Raw genomic sequence first — 13,199 nt, 5'->3', positions numbered from 1 at the left:
TCCCCAAACTGTGCCCTTTAAGAGCTTTTGGACTTCATCTCCCAGAAGCCTCAGCCATGCTGGCCAATAGTTTGGGATTCTGGGAGGTGAAGTCCAAAATGAGCACAGCCTGGGGAGCCACTGAAAGCTGGTCACCCTGAGGCAGCCTCAACACAACAACAACGGCTTGAAACACTTTGCAGAAATAATCCATTTTGAGAGCCCTTGAATGGCCCTGGCTCAAGTGCATCATGGGAACTGTAGTTTATTGTGTGGCCCCAGAGCTCTCTGACAAAGGAGGCCGAATGGCTCACAAAAACTACAGTTCCCAGGACTCCCTAGCATTGAGGCAGGTCAGTTAAAGCGGCCTCAGACTCAGTTACGAAAGAGGGAGGTGCCTCCCAGGCAGGAAGGGAAGAGGCTCCTCTCTCTGCCAGTTTTCACGTTGGCTTTAAGATCCCGCAGCCACTGCCTGGGATTAGTTTACTCCGTCCTTGCTGGTAGGTGGAAGAACAGGGCTGCGTCCGCACTGCAGAGATAACTCGGTTTAACATCGCGTTAGCTGCCAGGGCTCAAGGCGATGGCATTCTGGGAAGTGTCGTTTGCTGTGGCAGCAGAGTGCAGCGTTTGTTGTTGACCCTTCCCCAGATTCTTCACAGCGCTGCTTTAGAGAGCAAATACCAAAACTCTGCCTTCCTTCCTCTCAGCTGTCCTCCATTTTGTGACCTTCTCTCCATAGATTTACATTTATAGGAGTGTTTTTCTTTTGAGCTTTTATTTGGGTGTGCCCTACATTATTATTATTATTGTTTGAACGGCCTCCATTTTCCAATGCTTTGCCCTCCTTGGATGCAAGGACATCGGCTCTTATTGCCACACTACCCTTTTATAGTGCTGCTATTCCACTTTGACTGCCTCCTGATGCATTCTGGGGTTTGTAGTTCATTGAGGCCCAAGAGCTCTCTGGCTGAGCATTCTAAATGCCCCCTCCTTAAACTCCAAATCCCAGAATGCAACAGGAGGCAGCCAGAGCAGTCAAAGTGGAATAGCAGCACAATAACAGTGTAGCTGAGTTAACCCAGCCCTATTCATCCTCACCAGATCTACTCATACTGTTATATTGTCCAAAGGTAGCTTCAAATTCCTACTCAGAGAGTTTTAGCACATCACCAAACTACAAACCCCAGGATTCCATAGGATAGGTTGTCACTAGGAAATTAAAGTGGCATCATAACACCATAATTGTGCATTGTGGAAAGATCCTGGTGTTTCCCCCCACTTGTTAATGCACTTTTGTAAATGGAGACTGGGAAATGAAGGAGAGGATAGGTACTTGCCTAAAGACTTCCAAGCAATTAATGTTGAGAGAGGCAATATTAAAACACTACAGTATTTTAAAGCTGATTCCAAAATTTAAAATTAGATTTAATATTTAATCCTTTTATCTTGAGGTTGGGGAAATAAGTAGCATAAGAGCCTTTGGCTGCTTAACCCTCTGCCTTCTTATCTTCAAATTGTGTTATAAGACACCCCCAATTAGTTGCTTCATTGTTTTCATTGACACTTTGGGAGGAGGGAAACAGCACCAAATAGATAGATAGATATAGACTCACTGTCTCTCTCTCTCACACACACAGTTTTGTGATTCATATTTCTCTTCTAATAGGGACTAGGCAGGTTGTTTATGCTTTTTTCTCCCCTATTGCATGTGTAACTATATTTGAACACAATTCATCTAGCTCAGTATCTGCTACTGTAATCCCGCCTCAATCTGCAGGGAGAGGCGGGAAATATAAAGAAAAATTATTATTATTATTACTACTACTACTGCAGAGACTTATTATCATGCATCATATCGGAGAGAATGGGTTCAAAGCATGTGATGCTACACAAACAGGCTATTTTTGAAACAGGCAATAGATATACGGGTGGCCCTTCATTATCCACAGATTCAACCAACCATGATTCAAAAATATTCACCAATTCCCCCCCCCCTCCCCAAATGGCTTGGTTTTGCTGTTTTATATAAGGGAAACCATCTTACTATGCCATTGTGTATAATGGTATATAAAGCTCTATATATAAATGTATATATATATTTATAAATATAATTGTTTATAAAGCTCCACAATGGGGCTTGGGAATCCAAAGATTTTGGTATTTTTGGTGGGTAAGAAATCATCATCATCATCATCATCTTCATCATCATCACAGAGGTGAGTCCTGGAACCAAACCCTAGTGGATACCCAAATGGAAAGTAGACAAAAGTAAAAAGGAGCGGCTTTTGTCTACTTTCTGTCTACTTTCCATTTGGGTCAGCATCACTTCAACAATGACGTCATGTGAAAATAATCCCGCTTTTGTGGATTTTGTCCGATTTAACCCCCCGTTTCTGCATGGGATTTCTCCTGTGTGACAAACTATAGTCTAAACTGGGCTACTGCTTTCTGACAGCTTGATAAACTCACCCTGGAGATTTGGTCATGATTTGAGGTCTCTTAAAAAAAACAGAAGAACATAAAGTTGCCTATCCTCAACACTTGCTTTTGCTAAAGCTGTTGAAATACTATTACCTCCCTTTTACTGCCCTTTGCCCCCAATCTCCCATGACCAAAAAGGAGAGTGGCCTCTGCCGACATTGGGTTCCCTCCAGATCATCTTAACAATTGAAGTAACATCTGAGACAAAATGCAAGCCTGTAATATCACCACTTTTTTTTTCTTGTATGATTTTAAACATCTTTGCCTGATGAGGAAGTTTGTGAAGTTTCAAAAGCTAGCACAGTGTATTTTGTGCATTTTAGTTGGACCAATAAATGTATCACTGTTATGTGAATTTTGGAATTGGTTGCACATATCTTGTTGCATGGCCAACATGACTATCCCTGAATATGTTGCTTTCTCATTAATGTTTTACTGTATTTTGTTTTTTGATGTTCCTAATTTAGAAAACAAGACGGAGCACATGTGAGAAAGGATGAGAGATGGCTATCTTCAGCAGGTCAAGGAACTGTGTTTTCATTCATCTGACGTCTTTGACCAATTGGCAGAAGTGCTTTAATCCTTGCACATTTTCCATTGAAGCCTTGAACGGACACCAGTATTATGTAACTAAATGCCAGCCATGGAATAAAAATGCCAGCATAAAATATTACCTCATGACAGATAGTTCCAGCATTTATAGAAATGTCATTGATAAAAATCAAAAGTGTTTTTTGAATCCTAAGCATGAAGAACTATGCAGAGTTGCACAGAGCTGTTCTAGAAGGCCTTTTGCTTTCCTTCAGCAACAGGTGAGAAAAAATGAAGTATTGTTGGGACGACTTCCCTCTCAGACGTTATGCAGCATTGCCACAGTTCACAATGTCCAGATCTTCAGGCCTTTTCATGGGTCACCAGCACTGAAGGCTGCTCCAGTTCCACTCCTGTGGGTCATCTTGAAGCCAGTTCAGAAACTTCTTGCTATCATCCTGGGGAGGTAAATACTGATATTGCTCTGAGCACATATTTTATAGAAACAGCTGTTTGTAAACTGTGTGGCATGCTTATGCTGTTGCCAAGGAGCCTTGCAGATAGTTGAAGAGAGCTCAGTACTTGCTACAACATGCATTATATATATATATATATATATATATATATATATATATATATATATATAAAAAATCAAAATTCCTTTTCTTCTTCCTGACTCTCTTCAAACTTGATGAAGGAGTTTGGGATCCCTCTTGGGCTGCTGCCACACTGCAGAAATAATGCAATTTGACACCACTTTAACTGGCATGGCTCAATGCTATGGAATTTTAGGATTTATAGTTTGTTGTAGCACCAGAGCTCTCTGACAGAAGGCTAAATATCTCACAAAACTACAAATCTTAGAAATAACATAGCATTGAACCATGGCAGTTAAAACAGTGTCAAACTGCATTAATTCTGCAGTGCAGATGCAGCCTAAGTCAGGGTAAAACAGTGCATTCTAGTTTCCTAAGATGTTTCCTAAACTGGAAAGAGTGGAGAGGATTTGTAGCCTTGCAGATGTTAGATTGCCATTCTTCTTAATCCTAGTCAATCATGACAGTTGTAGTTGAGCAATGTTTCCCACTCCTTCATTACAGGAATATCTCCTCTCCTCCACCCCCATCTCACAAAGGATGCCAGAGTAGCATTGTGGTACCTCCCCCTTCCCCCATAGTTTGAGACCATGTCTGTTTCCTCGAGAGGCAGGTACTCAGTTGATAGTAATACTTAGGATTCTTGGAAAGGGGATTAACAAAAACCAGTAGGAAGGAGAGTGTGAGTATTGCCCATTCACCTCTTGGGTGGGATCAAATTATTCTTGGCCAAGAGGAGGCCGATGGCAAATTACACCTCATGGATCCCCATGGCTGCATATCTTGAAAGCACTTGCTGCTTCTTGGTGGCATGTTGTTTTGTGGGTTGTCAATTTAAAATAATTAAGTTAGGGTTGTTAGAAGGTCTGACCACTTCCTTCATTTGAGATTTTAAATGCCTGGCATTTAAGAAGTCTCATGTAAGAAGTACAGCTGAAGTCAAGTATATCACATTGTTAGTCATTTTTTTTGAAAAACAAACAGAAGGAAGAAATGCTGTCTAAACATTATGAGTTTAAAATCACACCCAATTTGTGGTTTAGATGCTGGATGTTCTTCCTGTGTTTTTAGTTCTGTGCTGTCAGTGCAATGTATCTTTCTCTTAAATGCTCTTAGCAATATGCCACATTATTGTATTTTAAATTAAGCTGTATATTTGTTTATAACAGAAGATGAAAAAGGAATGTAATCATTCTTTCTTCTTTGTTGCTGGGAAACATTTTAAGTTTTCACACGTAGAGTTACTGTTTATAGTTTTCTTCTTACAGTTATTAATGACTCTAGTAATTCATTCTCGTTCGTGGTTTATAGAATTTGCTTTGGAGAGCTTGTGTGCAGTTAGCTGGATTTTGGAAACACCCTGTCATTTTTTTCTCAGTAGCTTAACTAACAGTTGGCTGCATCCACACTGCAGAAATCATCCAGTTTGATCCTGCTTTAACTGCTACAGCTCAATGCTGCGGATTCTGGGATGTGTAGTTTTGTAAGACATTTAGCCTTCTTTGTCAGAGAGCTCAGATGCCATGGCAAACTATAATTCCCAGAATTCCATAGCATTGAGCCATGGCAATTAGAGTGAGGTTACACTGGATTATTTCTATGGTGTGGATACAGCCTAGGTGGGGAAAAGACCCATCTTCATGTCTTTACCATGCGTTATGTGACATAAACATATGCTGCTAATGCACAATAATCCATAGTATCAGCATACATAGATAACATATATTTCCTGTGATATTCCAACTCATAGTGTAATGCAGTGCTTGTAGAAATCCAGGACATTGTGTTTATGCTTTCATTGCACTTTGATTTATAAACAGAAGTGATGATTACTACTTAACCTTGTACGTGGTATTTCTGGACTGGAGTTTGTGTAAATAGGCTTCAAGAAGAAGAGGTTAAAGCAATGTTCATGGTTTTATTCTTCCACCTTTTATCCTCACCAAAAGTGAACTAAGTCAGTCTCTAACCCAGGATTGCACAGTGAACTCTGTGATGATATGAACTTGGATATTTTCTTCATTCAGCCTAATGGTAAGGTGATCCTTGGCAAATAGCCTAAACTCTACTCTAGCGCTATGGCATTGTACCCTTAATGTCAAAGGCAACCACATAAGCAAATATGGCCACTCCTGGCAAGGGTACCTGGATAATGTGGGTAACCTCACACAGGACAGAAACAACTTGGATCTCAAAGGAGATTCCTTTTTGTATTGCTAATAGAGTTTACATTTTAATTCCTGGATTTATGACTCTTTTGTCTCCAAGAATCCACATAGCCAAGGAGAAGGAATGGCCTCTGTGTACATGGATATCCCTCTGTACAGTCTTAACTGAGAACAACTATAACAACATATTGACGAAATGTAGACTCCAATATTGTCATTTTCCCCCTCCTGTTTGATTTTTAACATCTTTGCCTGATGCCGAAGCCAGTAAATCTTCAAAAAAGCTTGCATCATGTATTTTGTGCATTTTGGTTGGTCCAATAAAGATATAGCTGTTTTGTGGATTTGGGATTTTATTGTACTTTACTGTATGACTAGCACAGCTACCTTGGGTATATTTTCTGGATAGTTGAAGTTCCAGTGCAGTATTCTTAACTGCAACACCAGGCTAGCCCTCTTTATGTCATTCCTTCTTTTTGAGTCCTTAAACATGGGTTACCTATTTGATATTGTTTTTAAATATAAAAAGAAAATTCTCCTTCAGTAGGCCAGGTTTTCCTACAAACCCACAGTGTTTTCTTGCCTACTATCTTTCCTCATTTTTACATCAGCATGTCATTTTACTGATATATCAAAGGGAATTTCATTGTTACCTCAAAGCTTGTTGTATAAATGTGCTTTAGTGTGTCACTTCAACCTCTTTTGAATGCTTCTTCCAACTTACTTCAATGTGACGAACATGATTTGCATTCAAACATGTTGATTTTGTACTTCTCCTGTTCCATTTATTTGTATGCAGATATGTGGGCTATATTTGGAACGCCTGCCAGGAGTGGCCATATTTGCTTATGTTTTTATCTTTGACTTTAGTGTATAATGCCATAGCATGAATCAGAATGGAGATTTAGAAGCAGATTGCTATTTGCCAGAGCCAGAGTGTTAGGCTACGTGAGAAAGCTAATTTTGGGTATCACGAAAGAAGAACAAATAGTTATCATTATTGTATTTTTACTTTTGGGTCTTGAAGAGTGGGTGAGAATTGTGAGGTTTTCTGCCTCCTATTCCAAAACAACATGGATGATTTGATTACCCTTCACCCTCTGTATCTGCAGATTCATTAGCCACAGATTCAGGCATCCATGGCTTGAATATAGTAAAAAATAATATAGAATCTGAAAAAGCAAACCTTGTTTTTGTTATTTTATATAAGGGACATCATTTACCTATCTATTGTATTTAATGGGACTTGTGCATCCCCGGATTTTGGTGTTCACAGCAGGTCCTAGAACAAAATCCCAATGGATACCAAGGGCCTCCTGTACTATATACTTTAAGATGGATGATTGCTGAGGGGGCACCATTGGCTGATCTGCCCCAAGCAGCAAAATGTGTTGGGCCAATGCTGCTTTTCTTTTTGCCTTTGCTTGCTTGAACTTTTCAAATATTTGTTCTTTGCAGGAGCATAAGAAAATGGTGGGCTGCACTTCCCCCAAACAAGAAGGAGTTATTTAAAGAAGCTGCAAGAAGAAATAAATGGAAGATAGCCCTTAGTCTATGTAGCTTTGGAGTTTTATTTATCATGTTTTATTTTACCCATTTGGAGGAGACGCCAATCACTGGACGTTCTCGGCTTCTGGTGTTTGGGAAGGAACATTTTGTTGAATTGTCCCAGATTGAGTATAACATGGTAGGTAGTTGTTCAAAAATATTTTAAAAAATTAAAATCAAAGTTTACCCTTTTCTTCTAGCATAATTAATGAACTACAGATTGATTATTTTTTTTAAAAAAAATATTTATAAGCATCTGCTCCAGATCTTGGAGCTGTTGTCTGAATACAAAGCACAGTTCAACACATGCTTCATTTTTCTTTTGCAGTACATACGTCATTCAAGGCTGGTTTTAAAAGGAAAGCTTGCCAGACCTGCAGGATGAGTTGCTATGAATTAAGAAGCTGGGCTTTGCCAAGCAAAATGTATAATCTCAGTAATTAACATCTAAGAATGAAGAATAAACTCTGAACATAGTCTCTGAATTACTTAGATGCACTAGTGGTTGAGTGATGGTAGGAATGCATGTGAAGAAGAGCATAACAGAAGACAGCAGATCTTAGCATTTTGTTCTCTTAAGTTAAGGAGAAGTGCTGGCTACTACTAGAAGGTCTGTGAACTGTGGAAGAAGCTTCAGAGGTCCATTCATCATAGCAGTGTAATGGACTCGGGAGTAGATCTTTTAAGGAAGGAGCAGGAATCATGCAGCCCTCTAGATGTTGTTGGACTGTAGCATTTATTACTACTGGTTGCATTGTATGAGACTGCTTCGAGTTGCAGTGCAACAAAATTTGACAGATTACACTGCCCTAGGAGCATTCTTACTGAGATTCATGAAAAAAGTAGGCATTTTACTGAGGAATAAGCCTGTCCATATTTATTTTATCATTTCTTGGAGACCAGACAGAGGCTGAGCATGTTCAGTCCTATACTGTACTTGGCATTTTGGTTGACCAGAACAGTACAGACTAGTATGATTAGATGAAAAAAAAGAGGACAGGGTTGTTAGACCTTCAGTAGTTACTTTGAAAAAAGAAATGTTAGGTCTAGCAAATCATGCAAACTATACCTGCTGACATCCCTCTGGTGCATAACTTTGCATTTGAAAGTCCAGAAGCCCTGCCCTTTTTTGTACAGTGTTTGGCTACTGTAGTACTTATGTGTGGCATTGTGGTTTGAGTGTTGTACTACAACTCTGGAGGTCAGGGTTTGATATCCAGTTCAGCCATGAAGCCTATTTGATGACCTTGAGCAAGTGACATGCTGTCAGTCTCAGGGGAAAACAATGGCAAACAACCTCTGAATAAATCATGCCAAGAAAATCCCATGATAGGATCACCATAAGTCAGAAAGGTGGCACACAGTCACAGCAGTACAAATGCTAGTCAAACACAAAAGATCATGGCTTCTGCACCTCCACTAGTTATGCCAAGTTATGTGTACTGTGTATAATAGTTATGCCAAGCTAGGGAGAAGATGACTTTCAGATAGGGTTGGGTTTGAGACAGGGTTTAAAGCTGGTACTTGACAGTGTTGAGCTGATAGAGACACAGTTGGTTTTGATGAAGAAGAGGTTTCTGCTTATGACATTGTGGAGCCTAAAGAATAAAATATTAAGAGTATATTGCATTCTAATACTGTGTTTAATAAATCTGTTCTTATTGTTGTTTTAAATCTGTTTCTGGCTGGCTGTCAAGCCTGAATTGAAGTCAGGCCATGCATAGCAAACTAAAGCACCCACACAACAACACTACCACAAGTTCACATTTAAAGTGGTCATCCCAAAGCCCAGTATCCAGTCTAGCATGGAAAGAATAGGGGGAACAACAGCAAGGTAAATGGCAGGATCCTTTAAGGTTGGAATTTTGTAGCCAGCCTGGGAAAAAAGGATCTTCTTATATGTACGGTATGTATGTATATGAGTATATAGTTCATCTTGAGTTAATCATTTTGCTTGAGCAGATCCTTTAATTTGTATTCTAGAAAATTTAATTCATCTCAAGTAAACCAGTATGTTGGGGAACATTTCTTTTTTTGGAATTAGATTTCTTCATATCTTTGCCATACTTCTTCCATGGATATCTATGTGTAGGGTTATGTATCAAGTGCTGATTGAATTATCTAATTTAATCAATACACTGTTCTCCCCCCCCCCCCCCCCCAGTGGCTAGAAGAGTTTAAAAACAAAATGTTGCCAGAAACAGACCCTCATTACCAGGTGGTCAAAAAAGCTGTTATTCACCTGTCTGAAAGCAACAAAGATGTCCCACAGGTCTCTGAATTCAAATGGATGATCCACGTGGTGGAAGATCCAGGCATTAATGCTTTTGTACTTCCTGTAAGTAAACATGGAAGGTAAAGGGTATGTTACAATACATCATATCTGTGAAAGAAACTATTGAAATAGTTGTTTATGTTTTTTTCTTTTTGCCTACAGAATGGTGAAATTTTTGTTTTCACTGGTATGTTGACAGCAGTGTCAGATATCAATCAGCTGTCTTTCATTTTGGGACATGAAATTGCTCATGCTGTTTTGGGACATGCTGTAAGTATGTTCTGTTTAAATATTGACATATTTTCATAAAGCTAAATGATGCTTGAGGGTGCAGTCAGCAGTGTGGAGGTTGCCATATTTGGCTAAAAGCTCACCTTGGGCCAGGATGCTATATAGTTAAGACTGCATAGTGCTGTTTATTGAATTGACATAATCTGTTATCTGTTGTGTAGAGTTGTGTAGTATAATTGAATAGTGAATATTCTTGGAAAAAGCAACCAAGATAACACAACAATATGTTGTTATTCCCATGTTTCTAGTTGTGTCTATTTATCACGAATAAAAGTGGGAGCTATTTTTATATATCCAAACTGAAATATCTTAAATTAATATATTTACCTTATCTTTAGACTAATTATTTTATTATTAATAATCACTTTTGCTTAACAGTTTAATTGGTATGATTATTAGTATTAGTATGGTTGTTGTAGTTATGGGAATGTGTATTAGCAATTCTCTATAACAGGTAGTAAAAATATAAATGTATACCTTTTTTTAAAAAAATAAACATTTCACTTCACTTCTTTCTAAAATGTCTGTAAGAACCATAAGTGACCATTTTTGTTTTGTTTTGTTACTTGGCTTTACCATTTGCTCATAGACCTTGCTCTCCATGAGGTAGGGCATCTCAGAATTACTTTACCTTTAGGGTGGGCAGTTGTTCACTTTTCAGATAGTGTTGGACTGCAGCTCCAATCAGCCTTAGTCAACATGGAGGACTGCATATTGCTAATCACTACTTTACAGTGGCAATTGTTTTTTCTGCCAGTTGGTTTCTTGAAGTATGCTGGTAGTGGCAGTGATAGCATGCAATTCTTTTGCTAAATAAATGGCTCTTTGGGTTGCCTGTCAGAAGGACCCAATGGCCTCTGCTACTGTTGCTATGACTGCACTACAAGATCACAGATTTATGGCAACAGTGCCAACAGCTGCCTGTGCTTTCCCTGACCAAACAGGGCTGTGGATAGTCCACTGACCCTAGGACTCAAACAGTCACATTGACTTAAGTGCAGTGCTCATTATTCTAGCTATAAAGTGTTTCAGGAGCACAGCTTTCCCCCACCATTTTAGCAAGGCTAAATAATTTATGAGCCTGATTTTAAGGTGGCTCCATGGGTCTCTTTTAACTTTTTTTAAAAGTTTATGTAATTGATTATTAAATGTAGAAAATGTATTAACTCTACTATTAAATTCTTTAAGATTGTTAAATACAGAAAGTATGCCTGAGATTAGGAGATTAAACACACAAGCACACACTTATATATAAAAACACTTTCCCCTGTTTTAAGGCAGAGAAGGCAAGCCTGGAGCATTTCTTGGATTTCCTGTCACTCATCCTTCTCACAATGATATGGGCTGTCTGTCCTCGAGACAGTTTGGCAATTATAGGCCAGTGGATCCAGGCCAGGTTTCAGGAGGTAAGCTCATCATGTTTTAGCACTCATCCTTTGCCAGCTGATTTTCTTTAGTTCCAGCATCATTCAGATAGATTCTGTCTCATGATGCATCCTGATTGCTGATGCCTTAAAGTTGTCTGTTGACCGAAGGTGACCTCATAGGGTTTTCCTAGGCAAGGAATACTCAGAGGTAGTTTTGTCATTCTTTCCTTGGAGCATACAACACCTGACATTATTGGTGGTTTCCCTTCCAAATACTGACCAGATCTGACCCTGCTTAGCTTTCAAGATCACACAGGATCTGGTTCTTTGAGGTATTTAGGCCCCACCACACGGACTACTGCCAAAACAAACAAACAAAACTACTGAAGTGGCCAGAGTCCAATTCTAGAAAATGTGTTTTTTCATGTTAAACAATATATTGTTTAAAACATTGTAACCTATTTAAAAGGTTTCCAGGAGCAGCAATTCACCTTTGCTTTCTTTTGGCCCGAAAAATGTTGATTTGCAGATTCTTGAAGTATTGACGGCTGCAAGAACATCCTTGCATATCTTGTCCACTTCTGCTGTCTTATGTTTGTTAAATCAGCTTCAATACTTGGAGAAACTGTAGTTGACCCCCAGTGAATAGTTAATTGCAAGCCTTGCCATGCCTTTTCCTCTTGGGAAAGGTTACTGAGATCTCCATTTCACTGTTTAAAAAGAATAGTGCAGATAGGTTAAAAGAGACATAGGATAGGCTATAGGTGTATTATATGTACATTTTGATTCATGAGGTTACAAATGTTGTGTATTAGCACCTAAACTTTACACTGTTGTGAGCTGAGGGTAAATGTTAGGAAATTGAGTACTCTTTTATTTCCCTGGCTGCTGCTATAGTTAGTAACATTTTTCTTTTAAACTCATTCAACTGGCCTTAGGCATACTACTGAGTGGAATATACTTACCTAGAATCAATAATTTAGATTCTACTGTAGCATTCATTACCTGCAGTGTTTACTCTCTGAAGGATGGCGTGCATTGTGTGACTGAACTTTCTTCTTTTTTTTTATTCCTTTGTGTTTTTAAAGGTTAGCTTGATCACCCAGAAAACAATTTAAAATACAATATAAGTTTTTCCCCAACAATTATTGAACCAATATTGTACTATTTCAACATTGCCAAAACCCACAGATCTCCCCAAACAATCCAGAACCTTGAATGCTTCAAGATCCTTCCACTTGACTTCTCTTGGCTCAGTGTTACAAGGCTCATTAACCAGAAAGAGAGAGGGGAATAAATGGTCTTGCTCTCCCTGCAAAGTTTCTTATTATAGTTGAACTTCCTGCCAGTCAGGAATAAAATCAGAGATGTAGGAAAAGGCAGTTCAGTAACCTAACCTAAAATGGCTGAGAGAACTGTCAGGATGATCAATGATACTTCAGCATCATTCTTTCTTTATAGTGCACAAGTTGCCAAACCAAGTTCTTTGCTTCTTGTGACATTTGGCAGTTTCTTTCCTTTTGCATTCCAGAAATGGAAAATACCTGTGCTAACACTGTTCCCTTTTTTAATTTAATTTTTTTTAAGGGGAGATGCCAGGAAAGGTATTCTGGGGTTGACGAAACCTATTGATCTTACTGTTGCTGTTTCCTTGTTTCTACAGCTGTTTGAGTTTTGGTATGATTCTTCGCCTTCTAGCTATGGGTTGGGAATTGTGCAGCCCTACAGGTATGTTGATTTGCAACTCCAAGCATCTCTAACTGATATATGTAGAAGAGTGGTAGAAATTCCAATTCAGCAGTATCTGGAGGGCCACACAATTCCCACATCTGTTCTAGAATCTCTTATTTACCAATAAATACTCCTAACATTTCCGGTAAAGCTTTAAAGCTTTTATTTTGACTTGGTGGTTCCAAAATATTTAGCATCACAATCTCATTCAGAAATGTACATTTTGGATGAC

At 38.8% G+C, this 13,199-nt stretch overlaps 1 protein-coding gene across 2 annotated transcripts in view; it reads left to right on the top strand.

Annotated features, from left to right (window-relative positions):
* The first annotated feature begins 325 nt into the window (after positions 1-325).
* OMA1 (OMA1 zinc metallopeptidase) overlaps positions 326-13,199 on the top strand; it is a 61,553-nt gene continuing 48,679 nt past the window's right edge. For both annotated transcript variants that reach the window (XR_006103554.1, XM_042463772.1), the window contains exons 1-6: positions 326-479; positions 2,928-3,457; positions 7,214-7,442; positions 9,468-9,641; positions 9,741-9,848; positions 11,147-11,275. Coding sequence is in view for 1 of the 2 variants with exons in the window: in XM_042463772.1 (XP_042319706.1) it covers positions 2,964-3,457; positions 7,214-7,442; positions 9,468-9,641; positions 9,741-9,848; positions 11,147-11,275 (1,134 nt within the window). In the remaining variant the exon portion in view is untranslated. The remainder of the gene's footprint in view (positions 480-2,927; positions 3,458-7,213; positions 7,443-9,467; positions 9,642-9,740; positions 9,849-11,146; positions 11,276-13,199) is intronic.

This window comes from Sceloporus undulatus, chromosome 4, assembly GCF_019175285.1.
Source record: "Sceloporus undulatus isolate JIND9_A2432 ecotype Alabama chromosome 4, SceUnd_v1.1, whole genome shotgun sequence".
Lineage (NCBI taxonomy): Eukaryota > Metazoa > Chordata > Lepidosauria > Squamata > Phrynosomatidae > Sceloporus > Sceloporus undulatus.
The sequence above is the reverse complement of the archived record's forward strand: the minus strand, read 5'-3'. Positions and strand labels throughout refer to the sequence as shown.